The sequence below is a fragment of the Oncorhynchus mykiss genome, chromosome 1, assembly GCF_013265735.2.
Source record: "Oncorhynchus mykiss isolate Arlee chromosome 1, USDA_OmykA_1.1, whole genome shotgun sequence".
Taxonomy (NCBI): Eukaryota; Metazoa; Chordata; class Actinopteri; order Salmoniformes; family Salmonidae; genus Oncorhynchus; species Oncorhynchus mykiss.
Genome location: NC_048565.1, coordinates 34,327,527 through 34,355,135, shown reverse-complemented (window position 1 = coordinate 34,355,135; position 27,609 = coordinate 34,327,527). Strand labels below are relative to the sequence as shown.

Below are 27,609 nucleotides of genomic sequence, written 5' to 3'. Positions count from 1 at the left end.
CTGGCGGCAACGGAGGAAATCCTCGATCAGCGCACGGTCCAGCACGTCCCGAGAGGGAACCCAACTCCTCTCCTCAGGACCGTACCCCTCCCAATCTACGAGGTACTGGTGACCACGGCCCCGAGGACGCATGTCCAAAATTCTACGGACCCTGTAGATGGGTGCGCCCTCGACAAGGATGGGGGGGGGGGGGGGGGGGAAGACGAGCGGGGGCGCGAAGGACGGGCTTGATGCAGGAGACATGGAAGACCGGGTGGACGCGACGAAGGTATCGCGGAAGAAGAAGTCGAACTGCGACAGGATTAATGACCCGAGAAATACGGAACGGACCAATGAACCGCGGGGTCAACTTGCGAGAAGCCGTCTTAAGGGGAAGGTTCTGAGTGGAGAGCCAAACTCTCTGACCGCGACAATATCTAGGACTCTTAGTTCTACGCTTATTAGCAGCCCTCACAGTCTGCGTCCTATAACGGCAAAGTGCAGACCTGACCCTCTTCCAGGTGCGCTCGCAACGTTGGACAAAAGCCTGAGCGGAGGGGACGCTGGACTCGGCGAACTGAGATGAGAACAGCGGAGGCTGGTACCCGAGGCTACTCTGAAAAGGAGATAGCCCGGTCGCAGACGAAGGAAGCGAGTTGTGGGCGTATTCTGCCCAGGGGAGCTGTTCTGACCAAGACGCAGGGTTGCGAAAAGAAAGACTGCGTAAGATGCGACCAATAGTCTGATTGGCCCGTTCTGCTTGACCGTTAGACTGGGGGTGAAAGCCGGAAGAGAGACTGACGGAAGCCCCAATCAAACGGCAAAACTCCCTCCAAAATTGAGACGTGAATTGCGGACCTCTGTCCGAAACGACGTCTGACGGAAGGCCATGAATTCTGAAAACATTCTCGATGATGATTTGTGCCGTCTCTTTAGCAGAAGGAAGCTTAGCAAGGGGAATGAAATGAGCCGCCTTAGAGAACCTATCGACAACCGTAAGAATAACAGTCTTCCCCGCTGACGAAGGCAGTCCGGTGACAAAATCTAAGGCGATGTGAGACCACGGTCGAGAGGGAATAGGAAGCGGCCTGAGACGGCCGGCAGGAGGAGAGTTACCGGACTTAGTCTGCGCGCAGACCGAACAAGCAGCCACGAAACGACGCGTGTCATGCTCCCGGGTGGGCCACCAAAAACGCTGGCGAATGGAAGCAAGCGTACCCCGAACGCCAGGGTGGCCGGCTAACTTGGCAGAGTGAGCCCACTGAAGAACGGCCAGACGAGTAGGAACGGGAACGAAAAGAAGGTTCCTAGGACAAGCGCGCGGCGACGGAGTGTGAGTGAGCGCTTGTTTTACCTGCCTCTCAATTCCCCAGACAGTCAACCCGACAACACGCCCCTCAGGGAGAATCCCCTCGGGGTCAGTGGAGGCTACTGAAGAACTGAAGAGACGAGACAAAGCATCAGGCTTGGTGTTCTTAGAGCCCGGACGATAAGAAATCACGAACTCGAAACGAGCGAAAAACAGCGCCCAACGCGCCTGACGCGCATTAAGTCGTTTGGCAGAACGGATGTACTCAAGGTTCCTATGGTCAGTCCAAACGACAAAAGGAACGGTCGCCCCCTCCAACCACTGTCGCCATTCGCCTAGGGCTAACCGGATGGCGAGCAGTTCGCGGTTACCCACATCATAGTTACGTTCCGACGGCGACAGGCGATGAGAAAAATACGCGCATGGGTGGACCTTGTCGTCAGAGAGGGAGCGCTGAGAAAGAATGGCTCCCACACCCACCTCTGACGCGTCAACCTCGACAACGAACTGTCTAGAGACGTCAGGTGTAACAAGGATAGGAGCGGATGTAAAACGATTCTTGAGGAGATCAAAAGCTCCCTGGGCGGAAACGGACCACTTAAAGCACGTCTTGACAGAAGTAAGGGCTGTGAGAGGAGCTGCCACCTGACCGAAATTACGGATGAAACGACGATAGAAGTTCGCGAAGCCGAGAAAGCGCTGCAGCTCGACGCGTGACTTAGGGACGGGCCAATCAATGACAGCTTGGACCTTAGCGGGATCCATCTTAATGCCTTCAGCGGAAATAACAGAACCGAGAAATGTGACGGAGGAGGCATGAAAAGTGCACTTCTCAGCCTTCACAAAAAGACAATTCTCTAAAAGGCGCTGGAGGACACGTCGAACGTGCTGAACATGAATCTGGAGTGACGGTGAAAAAATCAGGATATCGTCAAGGTAAACGAAAACAAAGATGTTCAGCATGTCTCTCAGGACATCATTGACTAATGCCTGAAAGACAGCTGGAGCGTTAGCGAGGCCGAAAGGAAGGACCCGGTATTCAAAGTGCCCTAACGGAGTGTTAAACGCCGTCTTCCACTCGTCCCCCTCCCTGATGCGCACGAGATGGTAAGCGTTACGAAGGTCCAACTTAGTGAAAAACCTGGCTCCCTGCAGGATCTCTAAGGCTGAAGACATAAGAGGAAGCGGATAACGATTCTTCACTGTTATGTCATTCAGCCCTCGATAATCTATGCAGGGGCGCAGAGACCCGTCCTTCTTCTTGACAAAAAAACCCCCCGCTCCGGCGGGAGAGGAGGAGGGGACTATGGTACCGGCGTCAAGAGCTACAGACAAATAATCTTCGAGAGCCTTACGTTCGGGAGCCGACAGAGAGTATAGTCTACCCCGGGGGGGGGTGGTTCCCGGAAGGAGATCAATACTACAATCATACGACCGGTGTGGAGGAAGAGAGGTGGCCCTGGACCGACTGAACACCGTGCGCAGATCGTGATATTCCTCCGGCACCCCTGTCAAATCACCAGGCTCCTCCTGTGAAGAAGAGACAGAGGAAACAGGAGGGATAGCAGACATTAAACATTTCACATGACAAGAGACGTTCCAGGAGAGGATAGAATTACTAGACCAATTAATGGAAGGATTATGACAAACTAGCCAGGGATGGCCCAAAACAACAGGTGTAAAAGGTGAACGAAAAATTAAAAAAGAAATGGTTTCACTATGATTACCAGAAACAGTGAGGGTTAAAGGTAGCGTCTCACGCTGAATCCTGGGGAGAGGACTACCATCCAGGGCGAACAAGGCCGTGGGCTCCTTTAACTGTCTGAGAGGAATGTCATGTTCCCGAGCCCAGGTCTCGTCCATAAAACAGCCCTCCGCCCCAGAGTCTATTAAGGCACTGCAGGAAGCTGACGAACCGGTCCAGCGTAGATGGACCGACAAGGTAGTGCAGGATCTTGAAGGAGAGACAGGAGTAGTAGCGCTCACCAGTAGCCCTCCGCTTACTGACGAGCTCTGGCCTTTTACTGGACATGAAGTGACAAAATGACCAGCGGAACCGCAATAGAGACAGAGGCGGTTGGTGATTCTCCGTTCCCTCTCCTTAGTCGAGATGCGGATACCTCCCAGCTGCATGGGCTCAGCACCCGAGCCGGCAGAGGAAGATGGTAGTGATGCGGAGAGGGGAGCGACGGAGAGCGCGAGCTCCTTTCCACGAGCTCGGTGACGAAGATCAACCCGTCGCTCAATGCGAATAGCGAGTTCAATCAAGGAATCCACGCTGGAAGGAACCTCCCGGGAGAGAATCTCATCCTTTACCTCTGCGCGGAGACCCTCCAGAAGACGAGCGAGCAAGGCCGGCTCGTTCCAGCCACTGGAGACAGCAAGAGTGCGAAACTCAATAGAGTAGTCTGTTATGGATCGATTGCCTTGACATAGGGAAGACAGGGCCCTGGAAGCCTCCTCCCCAAAAACAGATCGATCAAAAACCCGTATCATCTCCTCCTTAAAGTCCTGATACTGGTTAGTACACTCAGCCCTTGCCTCCCAGATTGCCGTGCCCCACTCACGAGCCCGTCCAATAAGGAGAGATATGACGTAGGCGACACGAGCAGTGCTCCTGGAGTAAGTGTTGGGCTGGAGAGAAAACACAATATCACACTGGGTGAGGAACGAGCGGTATTCAGTGGGCTCCCCAGAGTAACACGGCGGGTTATTGATTCTGGGCTCCGGAGATTCGAAAGCCCTGGAAGTGGCCGGTGGATCGAGGCGGAGATGGTGAACCTGTTCTGTGAGGTTGGAGACTTGGGTGGCCAGGGTCTCAACGGCATGTCGAGCAGCAGACACTTCCTGCTCGTGTCTGCCTAGCATCGCTCCCTGGATCCCGACGGCTGAGTGGAGAGGATCCGAAGTCGCTGGGTCCATTCTTGGTCGGATTCTTCTGTTACGGTGCGTGAATGAGGACCCAAAAGCGAATTAACTTAAACAGAGCTTCTTTAATTACCAAACATAGGTAGGCTCAGACGGACCGGCAGATTCCGACAGGACAAGACAAGGTTACAGCAAACATGACGACAGTCTGGTTCAGGCATGAAACACAACAAACAAGAATCCGACAAGGACAGGAACAAAAACAGAGAGAGATATAGGGGACTAATCAGAGGGAAAAGGGGAACAGGTGGGAGAAGGGGTGACGAGGTAGTCAAGAGGAGACAAGGAACAGCTGGGGGAAAGCGGGGGAGAAAAGGTAACCTAACAACGACCAGCAGAGGGAGACAGGGTGAAGGGAAAGGACAGAGACAAGACACAACATGACAGTACATGACAATGACATCCTTTTCTGGAATTTTCCAAGCTGTTTAAAGGCACAGTCAACTTAGTGTATGTTAACTTCTTACCCACTGGAATTGTGATACAGTGAATTATAAGGGAAATAATCTGTCTGTTAACAATTGTTGGAAAAAGGACTTGTGTCATGCACAAAGTAGATATCCTAACCGACTTGCAAAAACTATAGTTTGTTAACAAGAAATTTGTGGAGTGGTTGAAAAACTAGTTTTAATGACTCCAACCTAAGTGTATGTAAACTTCCGACTTCAACTGTATATACAAGGTCCTGTGATACTCCTAATCCTATTGTGAAATAGAAAACAACATTTAGCATTTTTAACTGACATGTTCAGGTTGTACTTCCCAATTCCAAAAGTTTTCTCATTTTAGAGGAGCTGTAGAGAAGGCGCAGTGTTGCATAAAAAATTGTTAACTTGCATAAAATATCTCCCAAAGCCTTTGGGTGCGGGATCCTCTTAAGTATAATCCATAGAGAATTAAATGGACAGCGCTTTGAAGGACACATTCAATAGGCACAATGTCACATCCAAGAGTCAGTGGTAGAGCTCTGAGGTAGTAGAGCTATGCAGCAAGCACTCGGGTGAATTCAGGGCTTCATGATGCACATTGCTTTAAGGGAAATATCCCCATCCAGTACAGTAAGCCCCCCATGCCTCAATAATAGTCTCTTCTATCAGAAGTCATCCCTTTTTCCCCCATCTTAATTAATTATATTAATAAAACCATGTTTTAAACTGAAATGAAGTATTACACTGGTAGAATAAAGTGTAACATTGGTGCACCCTGTCATTGTCAATAAATAAGCAAGGTCCTGATTACATACAAATACTGTATGATCACTGATATTTAACAAGATGTGTGTGTGTGTGTGTGTGTGTGTGTGTGTGTGTGTGTGTGTGTGTACTGACTCAGACTTGGGTGAGTGGACTCTGGCTAACCAGTAGTACTGTGGACCTCCATGTTAAGATTTAAGTACCTCGGCACTAGTTCAGGAGTGTCTTCTTCCAGGACAGTTAGTACTATGTTCTGTATTTCATAATCACCACACCCTCAAACAGTTTGAATGACAGGAGATATCACCCAATGGTATGTCAGGAATCTTCTCTGTCCTGCCCTCTCGTTAACCAGTCGACAGCTGTAAATGGCTGATGCGAGGAGTGGGGACATTAAAGTGCGCCAGTTTCCTTGATTTCCTTGTGGCCACGGATGTGTCGTCGTGAGTTACAGCTGCGTCGTAGTGGGTTATGGCTGCATCATTGTACAATTTGGCTGTGTGGTTGTGGGCTACGTGCCACTGCGTTGAGTGCGCCGGTTCCACATGCCACGTTTAGAATGGTAGTGATGCAGGAAGTTCCTCAGGTAGATACGTTCCACCTCCAGACCCGACTGCAGAATCCTGACACAGAGCAACAAAATGCTATTAATGATCAGATTGTTAGAGCAGGCATGAGCAATAAAACACACACAGACATGCACCAAACAACCCAACACAGATAAACAAACAAACACACACACACCTGTCCAGCAGCTCCCAGTCCTCCCCGCCCCAGCGGTCAGTGAAGTCGTGTGTGTTCATGCCTCCTGCTGCATCCAGGTCAGACTTATAGATCCCCAGCAGACCAAACCCATTCACCTCCCAGTAACCTGGAACACAGCGAGAGACGAGAGAGAAATAAAGAGAGGTGGAAGTGTGTGTGTGTATCAGTGGAGGCTGGTGAGAGAATCTATAGGAGGACGGCCTCATTGCAATGACTAGAATAGAATATATCGAATGGAGTCAATCATGTGGTTTCCATATGTTTGATGTGTTTGATAACCATTATATTTATTCCATACCAGCCATTAAAATGAGCCTGTCCTCCTGTAGCTTCTCCCACCAGCCTCCTCTGATGTGTATGTGTGTGTGCGTGTACCTCTGGGCTCCTTGGGCGTAGCCCCACAGTCCAGTCTCATGACGATGGGGGCAAAGGCCATGTGTCCCTCCACACAGTGTTTCCTGACTGAGTCGATGATGGAGGGGGGGAAGTGGATGTGAAGGTCACACAGAAACGCTATACTGTGCTCATCCTGGGGAGGAAGAGAGAATATTTATGCCCATTTCATGAAACTAAGGACACAAAACAGGACACACCCAGTCTATCACATAGTGATGGTGTCACTGAGGATGTCATACTCACAGTGATGAGGTCGATGCCAGCCTGTAGACCAGCGGAACGCTCAAAGTTTCCACTCAGCTTCACGTACTGGTACCTGGTACACAGAGGCATGAATCAGGGGTGAAAGTAAGCCATACGATTAAAACATTAGCCTATCACAATAAATAAAATAAAGATGCCAACAAAACTGTAGGCTATAACACCATCATTTACCATTACCGCATCTCAGCCACTTGAAAAATTTGTAAATTGAGTTGAAAACGGGTAGTATGTGCTACAAAATCTGGTGTGGTTTCGTCTCTGCGATGAGAATGTTGTGACATTTTGCCAAGGCATAGATGAATGTCCGAGACAGAGACAACAGTGGAATGCATCAACCTAAACTCAATCTATGCTCCATGTGTCTCAATTCCAAAATGTCATTCCACTTTTTTGTGATTTGTAACAGATGTCTTTCCATCACTGTTTGGATGCTGAAGTTATTTTAGAGTGGAGGAATGTGCCCAGGTAGTCTACGGGAGCCTTTAAGGTGATTTGTTTGACAATGTTATTAACATTTTATGACTTGTGCTTATGGCACACTCTGCGTACCTGTGCAGCGTGGATGCCTTTAGTGCTGCCTCTATATCCATGTCAGTGCTGTTGTAGTCAGTGATGATGAGGTTGAAGTAGGGGTCTCCAGTGGTGTGGTACAGACCCTCCATGTCAACTATCAGCTGCTGCACCCAGCGGGCCTGGTTCTTTACTGACACACACAAGCACGTACACACAGAGTAATACATCCTTATGTCACCATACAACATTAGGAGAGTAACAGTGTGTGTGTGGTACCTGGTACTATGAAGTGTACAGTGGCAGTCGGGTTCCAGTGGAAGCCTAGAGGCTTGCATAGCAACGTCTCAGGGGCACGGCGAAGGACTCCCCTGGGGCGAGATCGATTATGGCGAATCAGAGCATAGATGTAGTGTGACAGACGAAGGTGTTGGCCAGTCATGTCCCTTAGCTCCAGCTCCAGGAAGTACCTGCTGCCCTGAATCCCATCCACTTTCCTCTCAACATTCAGCACACGCACCAGGGAGAAATGCCTAGGGAGGGACAGAGGGACAGGGTTAACACAAACTTCCACACACACATATACTGTACACACACGCACACACACACTGACCTGTTGTGTCTGTGGTTTAGTTTGTCCATGAAGGCATTGACGACAGGCAGAGCATCACTAGGGCGGAGCAGCAGGTTACCAGACACGTTACAGCTTAGGTCTATCCAATCAGAACGCTGGAGGATAACAGGGGTCACCTGGAATGTCTGAGCCCAGTTCACCTCAGGGTCAAACACCGGTGGAGGCGTGGAGTCATAAGCCAGCCCCTCCTCCTCTTCAGAGTCTCCCCCCAGACTCCATAAAGACTCACTCACACCCATCTCCTCCCCCTTTCTCTCACCCTCCCCCCCTCTGTCAATCCCTTCAACCAGATGGTTCCTTCCTCTGACCTCGCCAGGGGGAAGAGCCCTGTGGACTGTGTTGTCATAGTCAGGTTGCGGTCGTGAGTTTATATGTGTTTGTGCTCGGAGGATGATATCTGTATCTAGGTCCTGGACTCTCTTCCTAGTCACAGTTTTAATCTTAGTCCCACCCCTCTGACCAGGCTGTTGAACGCGCCGGTGCCTCCCTTGCAGCTGGGGTAGCCGAACTTGTGGTCTGTCTCTGTCTGCTGATCTGTCTGCTAGTCCGTCTGCTGGTCTGTCTGCTAGCTTTTCTCTGTCTGCTGGTCTGTCTCTCTCTGCTGGTCTGTCTCTCTCTGCTGGTCTGTATCTCTCTGCTGGTCTGTCTCTGTCTGTTGGCATGTTCTGGTCTAGTTTTTGTGGTGAAGGTAAAATATTTAACCCAGTTGAGTTCTGTTCTGCTGATCCCTCTCTTGGTCTGGGTTGATTTTGGTCTGCTGGACCCAGATCTTCTCTGTCTGCTGGATTCCCTCCTGGTTTCTGTTCCCCTGTTCGGGACTTTTTTTTTTGTGCTGGTCTGAGCTGTTCAACTGGTCTATCTGCTGGTCTGTCTGCTGATCTCAGCTTTTCTTCTGGTGTATTCTGTATAGGTTTATGTGACCCAGGACCATGAGGGATCTCTAACCCATCCAGTTCTGTTGCTCTGGTCTGGACTACAGCTGCTGCATTAGAACCTCTCCTCTTCCTCCTCCTCCTCTTCTTGTATGTGAGAGTATCAGACATGTTTCTATGTGTAGGTGCCCTGTCGGCCTGTGGCAGGGAGAAGAGTTTGCGTCGTCGTCTCTTGGCGTAATCGACATAGTCGTCTCCATAGTCAGGAGGGGTGTGGTCTGTCTCACTAGCCCCTCCCACATTTGGAGGAGCCTCGCCATCTAACCCCTCCTCTGGGACCGCCTTTCTCCTCATCAAGATGCCAATCTCTACCAGTCAACACACAGATGGAGAAGAGTGTTCATATAAAACGAATGCTGACCGATGACATTTCATATACTTTTTAACAGAAGAAAAATGTATGTGTGTCTCCCCTACCTCTGGCTCTGTTCTCTCCCTCCTGCCCCTCTGGCTCATCCAGCCGCATGTACCTGGAAAAGCCATACCTAGAGAGTGGAGATAAGGAAGGGAGTAGAAAGGGAGAGAATTTCATCATTGCACTCTGTCTGTCTCTCTCTCAGACACCATTATCCATAACATCTGTGATAGCACCCTGCCCTCTGCTGGATCGTAATGGTAATGACCTCATACAGGATAAGCCTCTGCTCAGACCAGGGCCCGGTTTCCCAATAGCGATGGAATTTAGGCTAACGAGCATTTTAAAGATGCATCTTTCCTACAACGGCCAAAGATGTAACATTCGTTTCCCAAAGAACCACGCAGAGAGAATGTTAAGTTCGTCATTAAGGCATAGTGTTGATACTGATAGGATCGAAAGAAAGGCTGCGCTGCATTAGTATCGGTCTTCTTATTGTGGATGGCTGTTCACAAATCTAAATGTGTATTTGAACCCAATAATGGTTGAATTCAAGAAGTTTAAGCTGCCTATCAATCATTGGTTTTGAAACCAGTGAAAAACGTGCTCTTGCAACAGCTGCATAGTGCGGATTACAGCCTATGGAATAAAAGTAGGGCTTTCATTGTTCAATCTGATTCATGCTGATAAAAAAATATATATCCGTAGGCCTAATGGACACATGCTCAAGCTCGCACACTTTTGATAGACTTAAAAGGGGCAATCTGTCGTTGCTACATCCATCTTTTGACTTATAAGTTATATACAGTTGAAGTTGGAAGTTTACATACACTTAGGTTGGAATCATTAAAACTTGTTTTTCAACCACTCCACAAATTTCTTGTTAACAAACTATAGTTTTGGCAAGTCGGTTAGGACATCTAGTTTGTGCATGACACAAGTCACTTTTCCAACAATTGTTTACATACAGATTATTTCCCTTATAATTATCTGTATCACAATTCCAGTGGGTCAAAAGTTAACATACACTAAATTGACTGTGCCTTAAAACAGCTTGGAAAATTCCAGAAAATGATGTCATGGCTTTAGAAGCTTCTGATAGGCTAATTGACATAATTTGAGTCAATTGGAGGTGGATGTATTTCAAGGCCTACCTTCAAACTCAGTGCCTCTTTGCTTGACATCATGGGAAAATCAAAAGAAATCAGCCAAGACCTCATAAAAAAAATGGTGGACCTCCACAAGTCTGGTTCATCCTTGGGAGCAATTTCCAAACACCTGAAGGTACCACGTTAATTTTTACAAACAATAGTACTCAAGTATAAACACCGTGGGACAGCGCAGCCGTCATACCACTCAGAAAGGAGACGAGTTCTGTCTCCTAAACTTCTGACTCACTGGGAATGTGAAAGAAATAAAATCTGAAATAAATCATTTTCTCCACTATTATTCTGACATTTCACATTCTTAAAATAAAGTGGTGATCCTATCTGACAGGGAATTTTTACGAGGATTAAATGTCAGGAATTGTGAAAAACTGAGTATAAATGTATTTGGCTGAGTTGTAAACTTCCGACTTCAACTGTATATATATCCATTGATTCTTGAAGAATATAACTTATAAATGCCTCATGAGCTTAGTTCAACTGTCACACTCCATGGGAACCCAAAATATAAGCTTGTTTTACTCCAATGTTTGTGAACATTGTGAATGTAAACAAACACTGTCCAGCCTCATAACATGGTTAAAACAATAACTTTAATATCATGGATGGTCAGACCTTGCATCCATAGCTCTGTTTATTCATCTGAGAGTGGTTACATTTCTCCAGGCGGGCAGGTGCGGGCAGCAATCGGTTGAAGAGCATGCATTTCGTTTTACTAGCATTTAAGAGCCGTTGGGAGGCCACGGAAGGAGTGTTGTATGGCGTTGAAGCTCGTTTGGAGGTTTGATAACAGTGTCCAATATATCCTCCAAACACTGGCTTCGAGGTCATTATCAGTTTTATACATAGTGTTACCGACATATTTTCATAAACTTTATTTTGATGATTTTATTCATACTATTTCATCCTTCCAGAAGATATAGTCCCGAAACAATCTAGGGTTGCTACCCAAGCCGGCTGGTCGGTCGTTCTATTGGTTCGGTTGCCAGAGACGCGACCCAGCTGTTCGTTCCAAATGTTCCATTGCAAAACTGGCTGACAGCGTTCTTATCCCTTACTTGCTAGCTAGCCAACTACAACTAACTTACAGTCACGTCAAACAGTGCAGACAACAGTAGATGCATTTGTTTAAGCTGTTTTCTAGTGACATTTATTTGGATACATCCATAACAATGAACTAATGAGGCGCGATTTCACATGGCATAGAAAATGTACTCTCTGTTAGGACACTAAAGTTATTCTAACGTAACCAACAGCACAATTAACACAATAACTTCAAACTGAAGCTGGAAAGACTGCAAATTAGCTGCACTTCGTTTCGTTTGACCTTTTTCAATTGACATTTGTATATCCATAAAAATGATGCCAGCTGATTCATGACTTCGACTGGCTGAAAACGCTGCCTGCCTCTCTCTCGTCCCGACTCCCGACCCCAACACGTTCATTACTATGGGACAGTTGGAGATCGAATTTGAATATTGAAACAATGTTGCAAATGTCGGACAGACAGACAGCAAAAAGTAATGTGAGAAGTTTATTATAGTGGAGATCAAGTTTATAACTTCCCTGCCTGGGCTGATGAGACAGTGGATTGTGCTGTCAGATGGAACAGAGTAATAGGCATTTTAATGTCATAGATTTAGCCGGTGGTAATTTGTGGAATAGACACCGGCTGGAATGCGTTTTCAACCAATCAGCAATCTGGATTAGACCCACCCGTGGGGAAACAGCTAAGGGCTGTGTCCTGGCACTCCGCATTGTGTTGTGCTAAGAACAGCCCTTTTAGTCATGGTATATCTGCCGTATACCACACCCACCCGGGCCTTATTGCTTATTAAGTATACAGTGCATTCGGAAAGTATTCAGACCCCTTGATTTCTTTCACATTTAGTTACGTTACAGCCTTATTCTAAAATTGATTAAAAAATAATTGTTTAAAACATCAATCTACACAAAATACCCCATATGACAAAACTGCTTTTCAGAAATGTTTGCATATAAAAAAAAGCAAAAAAAATGAAATAACTTATTTACAAAAGTATTCAAACCCTTTGCTATGAGACTCGAAAATGAGCTGCATCCTGTTTCCATTGATCCTCCTTGAGATGTTTCTACAACTTGATTGGAGTCCACCTGTGGTAAATTCAATTGATTGGACATGATTTGGAAAGGCACACACCAGTCTATATAAGGTCTCACAGTTGACAGTGCATGTCAGAGGAAAAACCAAGCCATGAGGTCGAAGGAATTGTCCTTAGAGCGCTGAGACAGGATTGAGTCGAGGCACAGATGTGGGGAAGGATACCAAAAATGTCTACAGCATTGAAGGTCCCCAAGAACACAGTGGCTTCCATCATTCTTAAATGGAAGAAGATTGGAACCACCCAGACTCTTCCTAGAGCTGTCCGCCTGGCCAAACTGAGCAATTGGGGAAAACGGTTATTGATCAAAGAGGTGACCAAGAACCCAATGGTCACTCTGACAGAGCTGCAGAGCACCTCTTTGGAGATGAGAGAACCTTCCAGAAGAACAACCATCTCTGCAGCACTCCACCAATTAAGCCTTTATGGTAGTGGCCAGACAGAAGTCACTCTTCTATAAAAGGCACATGACAGCCTGCTTGGAGTTTGCCAAAACAACAAGATTCTCTGGTCTGATGAAACCAAGATTGAACACTTTGGCCTGACTTCCAAGCGTCACATCTGGAGGAAACCTGCCACCATCCCTACGATGAAGCATGGTGGTGGCAGCATCATGCTGTGGGGATGTTTTTCAGTTGCAGGGACTGGGAGACTAGTCAGGATCGAGGGAAAGATGAACAGAGCAAAGTACAGAGAGAACATTGATGAAAACCTGCTCCAGAGCGCTCAGGACCTCAGACTGGGGCGAAGGTTCACCTTTCAACAGGACAACGACGCTAAGCACACAGCCAAGACAATGCAGGAGTGGCTTCGGGAGAAGTCTCTGAATGTCATTGAGTGGCCCAGTCAGAGCCCGGACTTAAAGCCGATCAAACATCTTTGGAGAGACCTGAAAATAGCTGTGCAGTGACGCTCCCCATCCAACCTGACAAAGCTTGAGAGGATCTGCAGAGAAGAATGGGAGAAACTCCCCTAAAACAGGTGTGCCAAGCTTGTAGCGTCATACCCAAGAAGATTCGAGGCTGATATCAATCCCAAAGGTGCTTCAACAAAGTACTGAGTAAAGGGTCTGAATGCTTATTTAAATGTGATATTTCAGTTTATTTTTACATTTGCTAAAAACCAGTTTTTGGTTTGTCATTATGGGGTATTGTGTGTAGATTGTTGAGGGGCATTTTTTTTAACCACTTTATAATAAGATTGTAAAGTAACTAAGTGGAAAAAGTCAAGGGGTCTGAATAATTTCAAATGGACTGTGAACAAAATCATATTGATTGACAGTCACAGGCTTTTGGTAGGGAGTAGGACAAGCTACTACGTGAGTATAACATGCTAGAAAAATGATCAGCTAATATATGAGCAAACTAGAATAAAGATGATCATTAGCACTCATCTCAATTTAGCTAACATTTCATCAGCCTAATCAGCCTACTACCAAATATCCTAACAGAGATTCAGTGAAAACAAAGATCTGACATTGATTGATTTATCTAGACGAGTCCCCCACGCTTGTCTCAAAGCAGTGTGATGGCACTGTCCCAATCATAACGGTGCTGAAATGATCATCTAGGTGACCACACACGACTATTGCTTTAAATTAGTATAGAGGTTGTATATGACTTCGGGAGTTTCAGTATAAGCGAGAATTTGATATATGCCTTTAATTGCATTAGCCTACTTTATTCCAATATTTTCAACATTCAGTTGATCATAGCTAAGGTGAGGTTTCCTCTCTCTGGGCTTTTTCTAGGCCGAATGGCTGTTTCCTCATCTCCTCACTCCATCGCTGCCCACATCCGCAGCGTTGTTCTCAACACCCGTTTAAATCAATTTAGCTTACTGCTTTCTAGATAAGTGCGGGTTTGGGCTAATTTAATTTCTGTGATGTCGGACCAGGCCTGGGCTCTGGCTTTAGATCACCGGACAGGGGTCTAATTTTCTGATGAGAACTCTATACTGCATTCGGGTCTCGTGTGCAGTCCAGTAGTGCCAATTATGTGTCAGCTTCGAATTTATGGCGACTTGTTAGGCTAAAGGCTTTCATGCCACAACCTATTTTGGCAAAAAATGTAATAGCACATTATCCAATCAGCTGCTCCGCATGTGTATTTTGTTGAATTGCATTAGTGTGACATTGGGGGGAAATGTTTAGGGAAATGTGAAGTGCTTGGTTACCCGTGTTAATCCCTAATACTGGTAGGCTATTCATCTTTTTCTGCAGTCATCTCTGTTTTCATTGGAAGCATCTTTTAATCCTTCACTTGTTTGTAACAATTGCAAAGACATTGACAACATTGTATTTGTAGGTCAACTTCATTGTGAAGGTATCAGTGGTCACAGAGACACAGATAAACATCTTGATTCTATGTCTAGCAGAGATCTTCTGTGTATAAAGTGACATGGTAGGGAAAAAACACATCTAAAGACACACTTAGCTGTTCTAAGACTGGTCTGAAGCAGTTGGTAAATAACAAGCGTTTTCTAGTGCAACTTTAGTAACAGTGGTTTTGGCAAACAGCTCACAGATTTAAAGATGCCCCTACGAAGGTTCTTATGATAAATTTAGCCTTAAAATGCTTTTGGGAAACTGTTCTCAGAGCCATAGGGAAAATCTCAATTGCCTACAATTCACATCCTCTCTCCTCGCCTGCTTCTCAAAACAGCTTGGATGAGAAAGCCAGAGGTCACACCCCTCTGACCTTCTCCTCCAATGGGTTTTAAGGAAGTGAGGAGAGAGGACGCAAGGAGTATGCAATTGAGATTCTCCCATTCACTGTCGGCTCTACTTCATTAAAAAAATCACTCTCCCTTTCCATCCCCTTCTCACCTGTCCAGGTCTAGGGGACTGTTGTGGTAGAAGCAGGTGTTTTCTGTCTCCATCTGTGTGAGCCGTGTGTAGTCATTGGGGTAGATGTAGGACATGTGGACCTGGAGACACACAAACAACATGGTAAAGACCCGCTCATAGCCAGCTAACAACACATCAACCCACTAAACAAACTCATTTCTGTAAACTATAGGGATTGTAGTAGTTACAGTACTTACAAACTGCAGACCCTGGTATCGCAACAGAGGGAAGCCTTTGATGATGTAGCTTGGTTTATAGGAGCAGTCAGGTAACACACCACGGAGGTACCTACTGTCTAGGGCAGGGACTACACACACAGAGTTGTTGTTTTTTCTATCTAACGACTGTAGTGTGTGTGTGTGTGTGTGTGAGTGAGAGTGTGAGGTCTTACTCTGGTAGAGGGTGTCCCGTGGGTCAACTCTCCGCATGTCGGCCACAGGCTGGCTGCTCAGCTGGTTGTCAGGCTGGTTGCTAGGCGTGCGGGTGTGACTGGCGGCCGTTTGGGGTATGTGAGTGGTGTCACTCATCCTCAGAGCGGACTCATCTGTACACACATACACACGTCTGAGATAACGGTTAGGTAGTTCAAATAAGTTAGAAGTGTGTGTCCGTGTGTGTGTCCGTGTGTGTGTGTCCGTGTGTGTGTACTCACTGGTATAGAGGGATATGTACTTGGAGCTGATGACTGTAAAGCTTAGACCCTCCTGGTTCAGCTGCCACTGTATCAAAACAATTACACACACACACTTAATACTACTGCCTGCATGCACACACAAAGAAGAAAGAGTAGAGAAGGGAAACTCACCGCCACCTCCATGTGGTCTGTTCCTCTGTCGTTCTGTTTATGGACTATCTCAAAGAAGTACATCCTCTGAACTGACAGCCTGCAGAACACACACACACACACACACACACACACTTGCTAGTTTCTGATAAGTGGTTGTAGATGCCTGCCATCTCATGACTATCACCTCCTTCCCTCTATCACCTCATTTAACCTCTCTCCCTGTTCCCCTCCCTCTTTCATTTAACCTCTCTCTAGCCTGCGGTCCATGCTTGATTACGGTTTTTGTGACAGCGTCCTTTGTCAGGATCAAACCCACATCTCCCTGCACCATCCATCATCGTACACACACACACAGGTACACACACACACACACACACTTCACCTCAGAGGTAGGTCTGTGTGTGCATCCTGGCTCAGTGCCATAGCTCCAATACACCACAAAAAAAGAAGAAAAAACAACCTGTGCTTAAAATAACTCTCAGCCCTGTGTTTAGACATAGATTCATTCCCCCCGGCAATCATAGCCTTCACTAATACAAAAGCACCCACAAAGTGTTTAGCCGACTCACCTAACCGGTCTGGATGTCTGACTGGCGTACTTCCCAAACTCACCTGGTGCCGTCCACTCCATGCCAGTCTGAAAAACACCCCACACTTGACAGCTCATCGTACTTAAAGACAGGAAGAGAGCTGCCATAATCCCAAATAAACACACTCATGCCTGTCACTGTAGCTATCTCAGGTATGCAGGTACACACCAACACACACACACACAGAGCCCACCTTGCCGATCCAGGTCAGTAGCTGCAGGTTGAGTGGAGAGTCATCCCGGCTCAGCCAGAACTCAGAGTTATCATCAGAGCTCACCGCAAACACAAACTCACCTGGAGCACACACACACAGTTAGATGACAAATATTTGTCAGAGCATTCTTTGAATTTAATTAGTTGTTCCTCTGGGTTCAGTGTTTGGACCTCTGTGGTTTAGTCGCCTTGTGGCATGTAAAGTTGAATGGCTGTCTTACTGCACCAAACACAGTTGTTAAAAGCCTTGGTGTTACCACCCACCGAACTGTCTCGATGCCCTACATGAATTTCAACTTGTACTCCAGGATGAATGGAAGGGTACCGTCAGTATAGGGGTGGAGATAGCCAAAGATCCTGAGGCCATAGTTGGTCCATCTAGGAGAAACAGCCAGCTTCTTTACAGTGGTTCTAGACTAAAGAGAGAGAGATAGAGAGACAGAGGTATGGCATGTCGTGTATATGTTGCTGGGGGAATCACATGGGCGTGTAGTGTGTGTGTGAGTGACTCACGTGTGGGTAGAGTGGGTAGTGCAGGTTCTTGCGGAGCTGAGCTGTAGAGCTGCCACACCAGTCCTCAAAGATATGGAGATTAACCTGTCCCTTATACTGGAGAGAGAGAGAACATGACAGTGAAACAATGACAACATAAACCATGCTCTCTTTATGTGTCTCAGCCTCCAGTATTTATGTTGCAGTAGTTTGTGTCGGAGGGCTAGGGTCAGTCTGTTATATCTGGAGTATTTCTCCTGTCTTATCCTGTGTCCTGTGTGAATTTAAGTATGCCTTCTCTGCTTTCTCTCTCTCGGAGGACCTGAGCCATAGGACCATGCCTCAGGACTACCTGGCATGATGACTCCTTGCTGTCCCCAGTCCACCTGGCCGTGCTGCTGCTCCAGTTTCAACTGTTCTGCCTGCGGCTATGGAATCCTGACCTGTTCACCGGACGTGCTACCTGTCCCAGACCTATTATTTGACCATGCTGGTCATTTATGAACATCTTGGCCATGTTCTGTTATAATCTCCACCCGGCACAGCCAGAAGAGGACTGGCCACCCCTCATAGCCTTTTTCCTCTCTGGGTTTCTTCCTAGGTTTTGGCCTTTCTAGGGAGTTTTTCCTAGCCAACGTGCTTCAACACCTGCATTGCTTGCTGTTTGGGGTTTTAGGCTGGGTTTCTGTACAGCACTTTGAGATATCAGCTGATGTACGAAGGGCTATTTAAATACATTTGATTTGATTGTCATAGGCTACCTGGCTAAAATGTTTGTTTGCTAGCCTAACTTCCTTTCATGGGCAACGTTAGCTGGTTAACATTAGCCTTCTACATCTAGCTATTGAACTCCCCTCCTCTCAATCCATGAGCACAATCTATGAATTTATGATTGGATCAGAATAATCATTGGCCTGTATGGAGAATAAAGTCCACATTTTATCTAGCCACCGGAGGACAACAAAACGAGATGCCACAATTCAAGTTGTTTCTGTCAATGAGTTATTTATCTTGAAGCAATGTGATGGGAGTGAAGCCAAATTCAAGCTGGCTTATCTTGACACTTTTTTTGGTGCGCCTGGACCATTAACAGTTGAGCTCAGTCAGTTTAGCTCAACTCTGATTGGCAAAATAATTATTTGTCAATTTTTGGGGGAAGCCTGGCTTCCCTTGGCAGCCATGAATATACGCCACTGACAATACCCCATAATGACAAAGTAAAAACAGCTTTTAGAAATGTATGCAAATTTATTGAAAAATGAGTCAATACTTTGTAGAAGCACCTTCGGAAGCAATTACAGCTGTCTTTGCGGGTAAGTCTCTAAGAGCTTTCCACACCTGGATTGTGAAACATTTGCCCATTATTATTTTCAAAATGATTCAAGCTCTGTCAAATTGGTTGTTGATCATTGCTAGATAACCATTTTCAGGCCTTGCCCTAGATTTTCAAGCAGATTTAAGTCAAAACTGTAGCTTGGGCTTGTGTTTTAGATTATTGTTCTGCTGAAAGGTGAATTCATCTTCTAATGTTTAGTGAAAAGCAGACTGGACCAGTCCTTAACGATTACAAGCATACCTATGCTTGAAAATATGGAGTGGTACTCGGTAATATGTTGTATTGGATTTGCCCCAAACATAAACATTTTGTATTCAGGCCAAAAAGTGAATTGCTTCGATACATTTTTTTGCAGTATTACATGAGTGCCTTGTTGCAAACAGGATGCATGTTTTGGAACCATGCTCAAAGGGATATTCAATGTCTGCTTTTCCTTTGTGAACCTCCCTGGTCTTTTTGGTTGAAATGTCCTGCTCGAATGAGAGACCTTACAGAGATGAGGTAGCGCAAAAAAATTAAATACATGTGAAACACTATTATTGCACACAGAGTGAGTCCATGCAACTTGTCAAGATAAGTTTTACTCCTGAACTTATTTAGGCTTGCCATAATAATAATAATACTTAGTGACTCAAGACATTTCAGCTCTTCATTTTGTATGAATTTGTGAACATTTACATTTCTCAAATTGCTCTCTCATGTCTTGGCACCTTTAGGTTTGGATTTCAGGGAGATGGGGGCGGGCGGGTGTGTGTCTAGAAACCTTAGTTCTTCACTCCAGTGAAATTTACCAATCTAACAAATTCCTGCCATTGGCCAGTCCAGTGTTGTGATTGGCTATTGCGAGCCGTCTGTTTAGTGGTTTGAGCTTAAAATTAATTATAATACGTATATTATACCTTGAGTTGAGTAGACTTTACACTGAACAAAAAAATACACGCAACATGTAGTGTTGGTCCCATGTTTCCAGAGCTGAAAAAAAAAATCCCAAACATTTTCCATACACACAAATGTGTTAACATCCTTAATGGTGAGCATCTCCTTTGCCAAGATAATCCATCCACTTGACAGGTGTGGCATATGCTGGGTGTGTTTCTGTCTGTAATAAAGCCCCTTTTGTGGGGGAAAATGCATTTGATTGGCTGTACCTGGCTGCCAAGCAGGTGGGACTATGCCCTCCCATGGCTGCACCCTTGCCCAGTCAGGTGAAATCCATAGAATAGGGCCTAAGGAATTTATTTAAATTGACTGATTTGAACTGTAACTGAGTAAAATCTCTGTGGCATGTTGCGTTTATATTTTTGTTCAGTATACTTAAAGTTAGCTAGCTAGCTTATTTGTTAGCCAGCAACTTTTGTATGAAAAACAAAAAGCAGACAGTTCTAGCAGACACCATAAAATGAGTCCACTAATTGCAGGAAAGATACAATATTTAGGGTATTAAGCCCAAGGACACACACACACACACACACACACACAGGGATTTTTTTATTATATGAAGACAAAGGGTATAATCTGTTACCTGCTACAGTACATAACCAGTCCCAAATAATATAAACTCCAACTGACATGATAAACCAGCTAAACTCAGGTTAACATGTCAGAATAAATTTGCATGTAGAGGAATTTGACTGTGAAATGGTGCTGCCACAATAAACAGAATATACAGAACAAAATATATATACAGTGCCTTGCGAAAGTATTCGGCCCCCTTGAACTTTGCGACCTTTTGCCACATTTCAGGCAAGGTGGGAGACTCTGTCCATAGGACAACAATCAGTCGTATATTGCACAAATCTGGCCTTTATGGAAGAGTGGCAAGAAGAAAGCCATTTCTTAAAGATATCCATAAAAAGTGTTGTTTAAAGTTTGCCACAAGCCACCTGGGAGACACACCAAACATGTGGAAGAAGGTGCTCTGGTCAGATGAAACCAAAATTGAACTTTTTGGCAACAATGCAAAACGTTATGTTTGGCGTAAAAGCAACACAGCTCATCACCCTGAACACACTATCCCCACTGTCAAACATGGTGGTGGCAGCATCATGGTTTGGGCCTGCTTTTCTTCAGCAGGGACAGGGAAGATGGTTAAAATTGATGGGAAGATGGATGGAGCCAAATACAGGACCATTCTGGAAGAAAACCTGATGGAGTCTGCAAAAGACCTGAGACTGGGATGGAGATTTGTCTTCCAACAAGACAATGATCCAAAACATAAAGCAAAATCTACAATGGAATGGTTCAAAAATAAACATATCCAGGTGTTAGAATGGCCAAGTCAAAGTCCAGACCTGAATCCAATCGAGAATCTGTGGAAAGAACTGAAAACTTCTGTTCACAAATGCTCTCCATCCAACCTCACTGAGCTCGAGCTGTTTTGCAAGGAGGAATGGGAAAAAAAATTCAGTCTCTCGATGTGCAAAACTGATAGAGACATACCCCAAGCGACTTACAGCTGTAATCGCAGCAAAAGGTGGCGCTACAAAGTATTAACTTAAGGGGGCTGAATAATTTTGCACGCCCAATTTCAGTTTTTGATTTGTTAAAAAAGTTTGAAATATCCAATAAATGTCGTTCCACTTCATGATTGTGTCCCACTTGTTGTTGATTCTTCACAAAAAAATACAGTTTTATATCTTTATGTTTGAAGCCTGAAATGTGGCAAAAGGTCGCAAAGTTCAAGGGGGCCGAATACTTTCGCAAGGCACTGTAGATGCAGAATTTCCACAGATCCACATACAGTATGTACACTATATGCTACATTATAAATTAAGCATGTAAGAAATGTGCAGAGTACAAAGAGCAATGTGCAGTTCTGGAAAGATAGTGCAGAGTGAGACGTCCATGGATGAGAAGATCATCATGGACTCGGTGACCGGTTAGTGAGGCCCACAGCACGGGGGAAGAAACTGTTCTGGAGGTTTTGGTCGTGATTGACCTGAACCGTTTGCCAGAGGGGAAACTTTGGAAGTGGGAGGGTTTGACGATGATCTTTACCCCAGCCTTCCTTTCCCTGGAGTCGTGCAGGACCTTGATGGAGGTCAGGTTGCAGCCAATGACCCTCTCAGCAGACCGTCATTTTCTGACTGGGAACTACCATTGTCTATTAATTACAGAATCTAAAATTATTTCAATTTGACATTTGCAGTTGTATTGAATACAGTCAGTAATACAGGAGACAAATTGCATAGGGAGTCAGATCAGATGTTATAAGCAAGCCAGAGCCATCTGTGCAAAGAGCACAAGTAGAACAAAGATAAGTGCAAACAGAATAAACATATCATTCAACATAAGTTTCCACCTAAAACAATGACGAGCTCTGTCCCAATTAATCTCTGCTCAACTCCTCACTTCCTCTCTACTCACATCCTTGTCAAAACCCATTGGAGGGGATCTGAGGCGAGGAACCTTGGGTTGTCTCCTCTAATAGGGTTTTAGAAGGAGGCGTGATGGTCAATCCTTGCATCCATAACTCTGTTTATGAATTTGAGAGTGGTCAAATTTCTCCAGGTCCATTCCTCAGCTTTTTGCCAAAATGGGTAGTGGGTACGTTTTTTTATTGTTTCAACTGCTGATCGCCACTTTAAGAAACACATAAATGAGCATACATGACTGTTGGGAGTGTGGTGACATACCTTTAGCTCTCAGGTGCAGCAGAGCTGACCACCCTCTGGCTGTTGTCCAGACAGCAGTAGAGCTGGAAAGTGCCCCAGGCACTCTTTGTGACCATGTCACCTCCCTCAGAACCAGTTTCTCCAGGTTCTTACAGTGGGGCATTAGCATAATCTTTAGAGAGTGCAGAACAATACAGGACATGGAATTACATTTAGTGTGGATTTGAAGTCCCAACATAAAATTATTTTATGATCCATAGACATTGTTAAAAAGTAAACAAAAGTAGGGCACTGGGGAAGGTGGGGCAACACATATGTGCTGAGTCGTGTAGTAGTCCAGGGCGATGAAGTAGAAGCCAGACTCCACCTGGTCAAATGTGTTATACACACACACACACACACACACACACACACACGTGTCCTGAGAATGAGTGAGAGAGGAAAATAAGATGTCAAAAGAGTTATATTGGAGTTTAAAATGTTTTGACATCTTAATATTGCATTCAAGGTAACAGTCTATTTTAAGACTGCTGTGGCTGAATCAAAAGAGGCAACTGTGGATAATCATTTAGCCAAATAAGTGATAAAACACGATGTGGGACTGAGCCGAGCTATAGGGCAGCTCACTTTATAATGTATGTCAAACAAAAACAAATGATTTCAAAGTGAAACAAACCACACAACTCTATGCACAAGGACTACTACTTTGAACAACTTGCAATCATTGGTTTGTATGACGTACATTTTAAAGTAATTCATCTGAGTCACTCTTAATAATGTGGAATTTCCCTGTACCAATCCACACCACTTGTCAGACCCTATGACAGCCTGCTGTCATTTCATGCCCAACACACCTCGAGGAGAGCTATCCTCCTATAGGTTTTCAATTCACCCCTTACCTACACTTCTCATACTGTTTAGCAGTAGCTTGGTTTCCATCCAATTGGCAAAATAGTTATGAGAATATAAAAAAAATATGGGCATTTTCCCACCCAACTGACTTGTTGCAGATAAAGATCCGTGCGTGATGACGTAGTGAACACACAGTGCATACTTTTTCACTAAAGTTTTTCATGTACCGAATAAAAATCTAAAGTTCAATGTGTTTCCATCCCATTTTCAACTCTACTGATAGTTTTGTCACAAGCTGTTTCGTTAAATAGCCCACTCTGGTCTTGACACATGAACTCTAGCCAACAGCTGGCAGATAGGCCTACTCTGCGGGTATGTTAGTCTACATAATGATATCATTATGGATAAGAACGAGAATATTTTTATTTGTTGAACGGCAGTCAAGCATCAATCATCATGTCATCAGAATAAGCCCCTTGACATTTATTGGAAGGGAGCGTCAAGCTCATACCGTGCAGCCTTCCCCACCTTGTGAAGTTACTCATCATTTATTTCATTGGTATTCTAACAAACTGCATGGTTTCCCAAGTCCTAGTGAGAGGACCACACACACCAGGTCATTGCATGACTCCAAGTTTACTTCAATATGATGGTTATTATATCAATATTTGCGCATACTGGTGTTTCCACAGCCATTTCTCGCATAATTAATTTTACAGACACAAAAAGATCCCAACATGTCGAACAAACAAATTATCCCTTTTTTTATGACTTTACTCACATTAAAAACTGTGGATGGAAACATGGTTAATGACTGTCACATTCATTCAGTGTAGAAAAATATTTCTAACCAATAGAAAGCAGCTGGTCATCATACTCTGTACGTGACAAATGTCCTATGCACAATGCCTTCATACAGCAAATTAGAGGAACTCAGTACCACTAATGATTAAGTTATGTGGGTGATTGGTGGATGTCATGGTTAACCTGCAGGTAGTCCCCAGAGTGCTGTGCATAGAGGAGAGCCAAGGTAACCTACTTGGAACAGAATGGATCCTGTATCTTGTCAGCTGAGCAGAGAATACATTTGTGACAGTGGACCTGGATGGAAAGAGCAATGAGAGAAACGGTTTGAGGTCATTCTCATTTATTGTAACTGCGCAAAAACTGACTTAACTTAACAAATCTTTTTAAATCAGATTGTATCTCAAAGTATGCAGTTAGTGGTTTACAATATTGGCTATTATTTGGTTCAAAGCCTGACATCTCTTGGCTCCCTCTCCTCAATCACTGACCTCTTCCCCAGTGAAGGTCGTCCCTGTCTGTTCTCACCCTGCCTCTCCTCCCTCTTCTGCCACCCATGCTGGTCTTCCAAGTCTTCCTCCTCTTCTAAACCCCTCCTTGACTTAGCCAGAGACGGTATAGAAAACAAAACCACTTTGGCTTTAGTTAAACCACGTTTAAATGTTAGCTAGCTAGATAACTTTGGCTAGTTAGCTTCCTAGCTAGCTGACGTTAACCTAGCTTGCCTCGTCAATAGCCTGCCTTTATAAGAGAATAAATAACTACTTACTACAATTTCAAAATCATAGTTGATTAGCGAGCTAGTTGATGAGCTAATTCTCTACTGAAAAACTATCATACTTACATTTTCATGATGGTCAGCCTTCGTTTCATCCCTATGGTAAAACATCTGGTTAGAGAGCAGTCAAGCCGTGATTGGTCCAAAAACCTGACCAATTGCGTTTCAGTAGACTGCTATAGGCTATGTTCATTAGCTAGAATTTCCACTGGTTATAAAATTATAGTAAACAGTTGCGAGAGCAAATGGATTTTGGAGTACAAACTGAAAAATTGGTATGAGACTAGGGCTGGGCGAAATGGCCAAAATATTATAACGGTATTTTTTATTAATTTTTAAATAAGATGCTATTTTTGGGTTTTGAATAATAAGTGTTCTACATTTTCTTAATGAGTAGCGAGTGGTCCTAGGGTGGCAACACATACATTGTAAGTGATTTTAATGAGCACTTTTATAATTTCAGCATTTCCTGTACTCAATTGCAGTGGTGGAAAAAGTCCCAAATTATCATACTTGAGTAAAAGTAAAGATACATTAATAGAAAATTACTCAAGTAAAAGTGAAAGTCACCCAGTAAAATACTACTTGAGTAGAAGTATAAAAGTATTTGGTTTTAAATATACTTAAGTATCAAAAGTAAAACGTCAAATTCCTTAAATTAAGAAAACCAGAGGGCACCATTTTTTAAAAAAATTTACGGATAGCCAGGGGCACACTCCAACACTCACACATAATTTACAAACAAAGAATGTGTTTAGTCAGTCCTCCAGATCAGAGGCAGTAGATGACCAGGGATGTTCTCTTGACAAGTGCGTGAATTGGACAATTTTCCTGTCCTGCTAAGCATTCAAAATGTAATGAGTACTTTTATGTGTCAGGGAAAATGTATGGAGTAAAAAAATACATTATTTTCTTTAAGAATGTAGAAGTAAAAGTAAAAGTTGCAAAATTAAAAAAGTAAAAGACGTAAGTAATACTTGAAAATATTTTTACTTAAATACACCACTGCTCAATTGAGATCATTTCCACATTGCCACGCAGGGCTGCACGATATGGGCAAATAATCTAGGACTTATTTTTAACCAAATGTTGCAATTGCGATTTGACTTGCGAATTAGAGCAAAACAGTTGGAATCATGGAAATATAATGGCTATTCTAATTATATAGTTAGAGTATTATAGTGGGCACTTTGAATACAGTGTTGTTTGAGATGACAACAAATTAAAATGCCAGGGAGGAGTTATTGTGACAGGGTAAGAACTAAAGTGTTGATAAGTGTTTCCTAGGGGACCCTATAAGCTTTGGCTACATTGCATGTTCTCTCTTAGCTACTTCATGTAGCTAACATATTCTTGCTTTGCATATTCCTCTTTGATTTAGAAGATACTGTTGCACAAACAACATGCTGATTTAGGTCTACACCATCACTGGTATTATCAGGCTGTATTAGCAAGCTAGGTTTGCTCTTACCCCGTACATGTATTAGCGGCTAACAATTAGCGTCTCACAAGACTTAGGACAACTTGCAAAGAAAAGACAAACTAGCTATTTGCTGATGTAAGAAACCAACTAATAGTGTAATTATAGAACGCTAGTGGATTTATATTAAGAAGCAAAGTGAAAACAGCATTGTTGTCATCAACATTGTTGCATGGGGGGACATATTTAATTTCTGAGTCTTGGCATATAGTAAGTATTTCTTCAGGCGAACAAAAGTCTCCGCTCTCGATTTAAATGCAGTTCTGCTCGCTCAAAGTCACACTTGCAAGCACTCAAGTTTCATTTGCGCGCACCACGCTGGCCTGCACTCGCGGGGCCTGTCCTCTGCTCGTTTGACCACATTTATTCTCGCTCTCGACTCAAGTGTTTGCTCGCGCAATAATGTTTCATCTTGCTCGCGAGCGCCATCTTGCACTCGTTTGACATAGAACCATGCATGAGAGCACCAGCTGTTCCAGATAACTGTGTGATCACGCTCTCCATAGCCGATGTGAGTAAGACCTGTAAACAACTTAACATTCACAAGGCCGTAGCGCCAGACGGATTTACCAGGACGCATACTCAGAGCATGCACTGACCAGCTGGCAAGTGTCTTCACTGACATTTTCAACCTCTCCTTGACCTAGTCTAAAATACCTAAGTTTCAAGCAGCATGCCCCCATTCACATCAACGAGGCTGTAATGGAGCGGGTCAAGTTCCTCTGTGTTCACATCACTAACGATCTATCAAGTCCAAACACACCAGCACAGTCGTGATGAGGGCATGACAATGCTTCTTCCCCCTCAGGAAGCTCCTCAAACAGGTTTACAGTTGCACCATTGAGTGCATCTTGACTGGCTGCATCGCCGCTTGGTATGGCAACTGCTTGGCATCCGACCGCAAGGCGCTACAGAGGATAGTGTGTATTAATTAGGGCCGATTTCAAGTTTTCATAACAAATCAGTAATCTGCCTTATTGGACGCCGATTACATTGCAATCCACGAGGAAACTGCATGGCAGGCTGACCACCTGTTACGCGAGTGCAGCATCAAAAGGACCTTGTGGCTGCAAGGAGCCAAGGTAAGTTGCTATCTAGCATTAAACTTATCTTATAAAAAACAATCAATCTTCATATAATCACTAGTTAACTACACAGAGTTGATGATATTACTAGGTTAACTAGCTTGTCCTGCGTTGCATATAATCAATGCGGTGCCGGTTAATTTATCATTGAATCACAG

General features: G+C 44.5%; 1 protein-coding gene across 2 annotated transcripts in view; it reads right to left on the bottom strand.

Moving 5' to 3' along the window:
• Positions 1 to 4,821: 4,821 nt before the first annotated feature.
• LOC110521711 (beta-1,4-N-acetylgalactosaminyltransferase 3) overlaps positions 4,822 to 27,609 on the bottom strand; it is a 31,108-nt gene continuing 8,320 nt past the window's right edge. Inside the window, exons 4-20 of one of the 2 annotated variants that reach the window (XM_021599507.2) lie at positions 17,524 to 17,619; positions 17,336 to 17,426; positions 16,991 to 17,091; positions 16,777 to 16,844; positions 16,226 to 16,304; positions 16,073 to 16,139; positions 15,812 to 15,964; positions 15,618 to 15,727; positions 15,400 to 15,500; positions 9,328 to 9,395; positions 7,958 to 9,218; positions 7,624 to 7,877; positions 7,384 to 7,537; positions 6,814 to 6,886; positions 6,550 to 6,703; positions 6,154 to 6,280; positions 4,822 to 6,032 (exon numbers count right to left, since the gene is read on the bottom strand). In XM_021599507.2, coding sequence (XP_021455182.2) covers positions 5,921 to 6,032; positions 6,154 to 6,280; positions 6,550 to 6,703; positions 6,814 to 6,886; positions 7,384 to 7,537; positions 7,624 to 7,877; positions 7,958 to 9,218; positions 9,328 to 9,395; positions 15,400 to 15,500; positions 15,618 to 15,727; positions 15,812 to 15,964; positions 16,073 to 16,139; positions 16,226 to 16,304; positions 16,777 to 16,844; positions 16,991 to 17,091; positions 17,336 to 17,426; positions 17,524 to 17,619 — 3,069 coding nt within the window. In that variant the 3' untranslated portion in view covers positions 4,822 to 5,920. Of the gene's footprint in view, positions 6,033 to 6,153; positions 6,281 to 6,549; positions 6,704 to 6,813; positions 6,887 to 7,383; positions 7,538 to 7,623; positions 7,878 to 7,957; positions 9,219 to 9,327; positions 9,396 to 15,399; positions 15,501 to 15,617; positions 15,728 to 15,811; positions 15,965 to 16,072; positions 16,140 to 16,225; positions 16,305 to 16,589; positions 17,427 to 17,523; positions 17,620 to 27,609 lie in introns of both variants that reach the window. The other variant, XM_036976391.1, reaches the window with a different exon arrangement.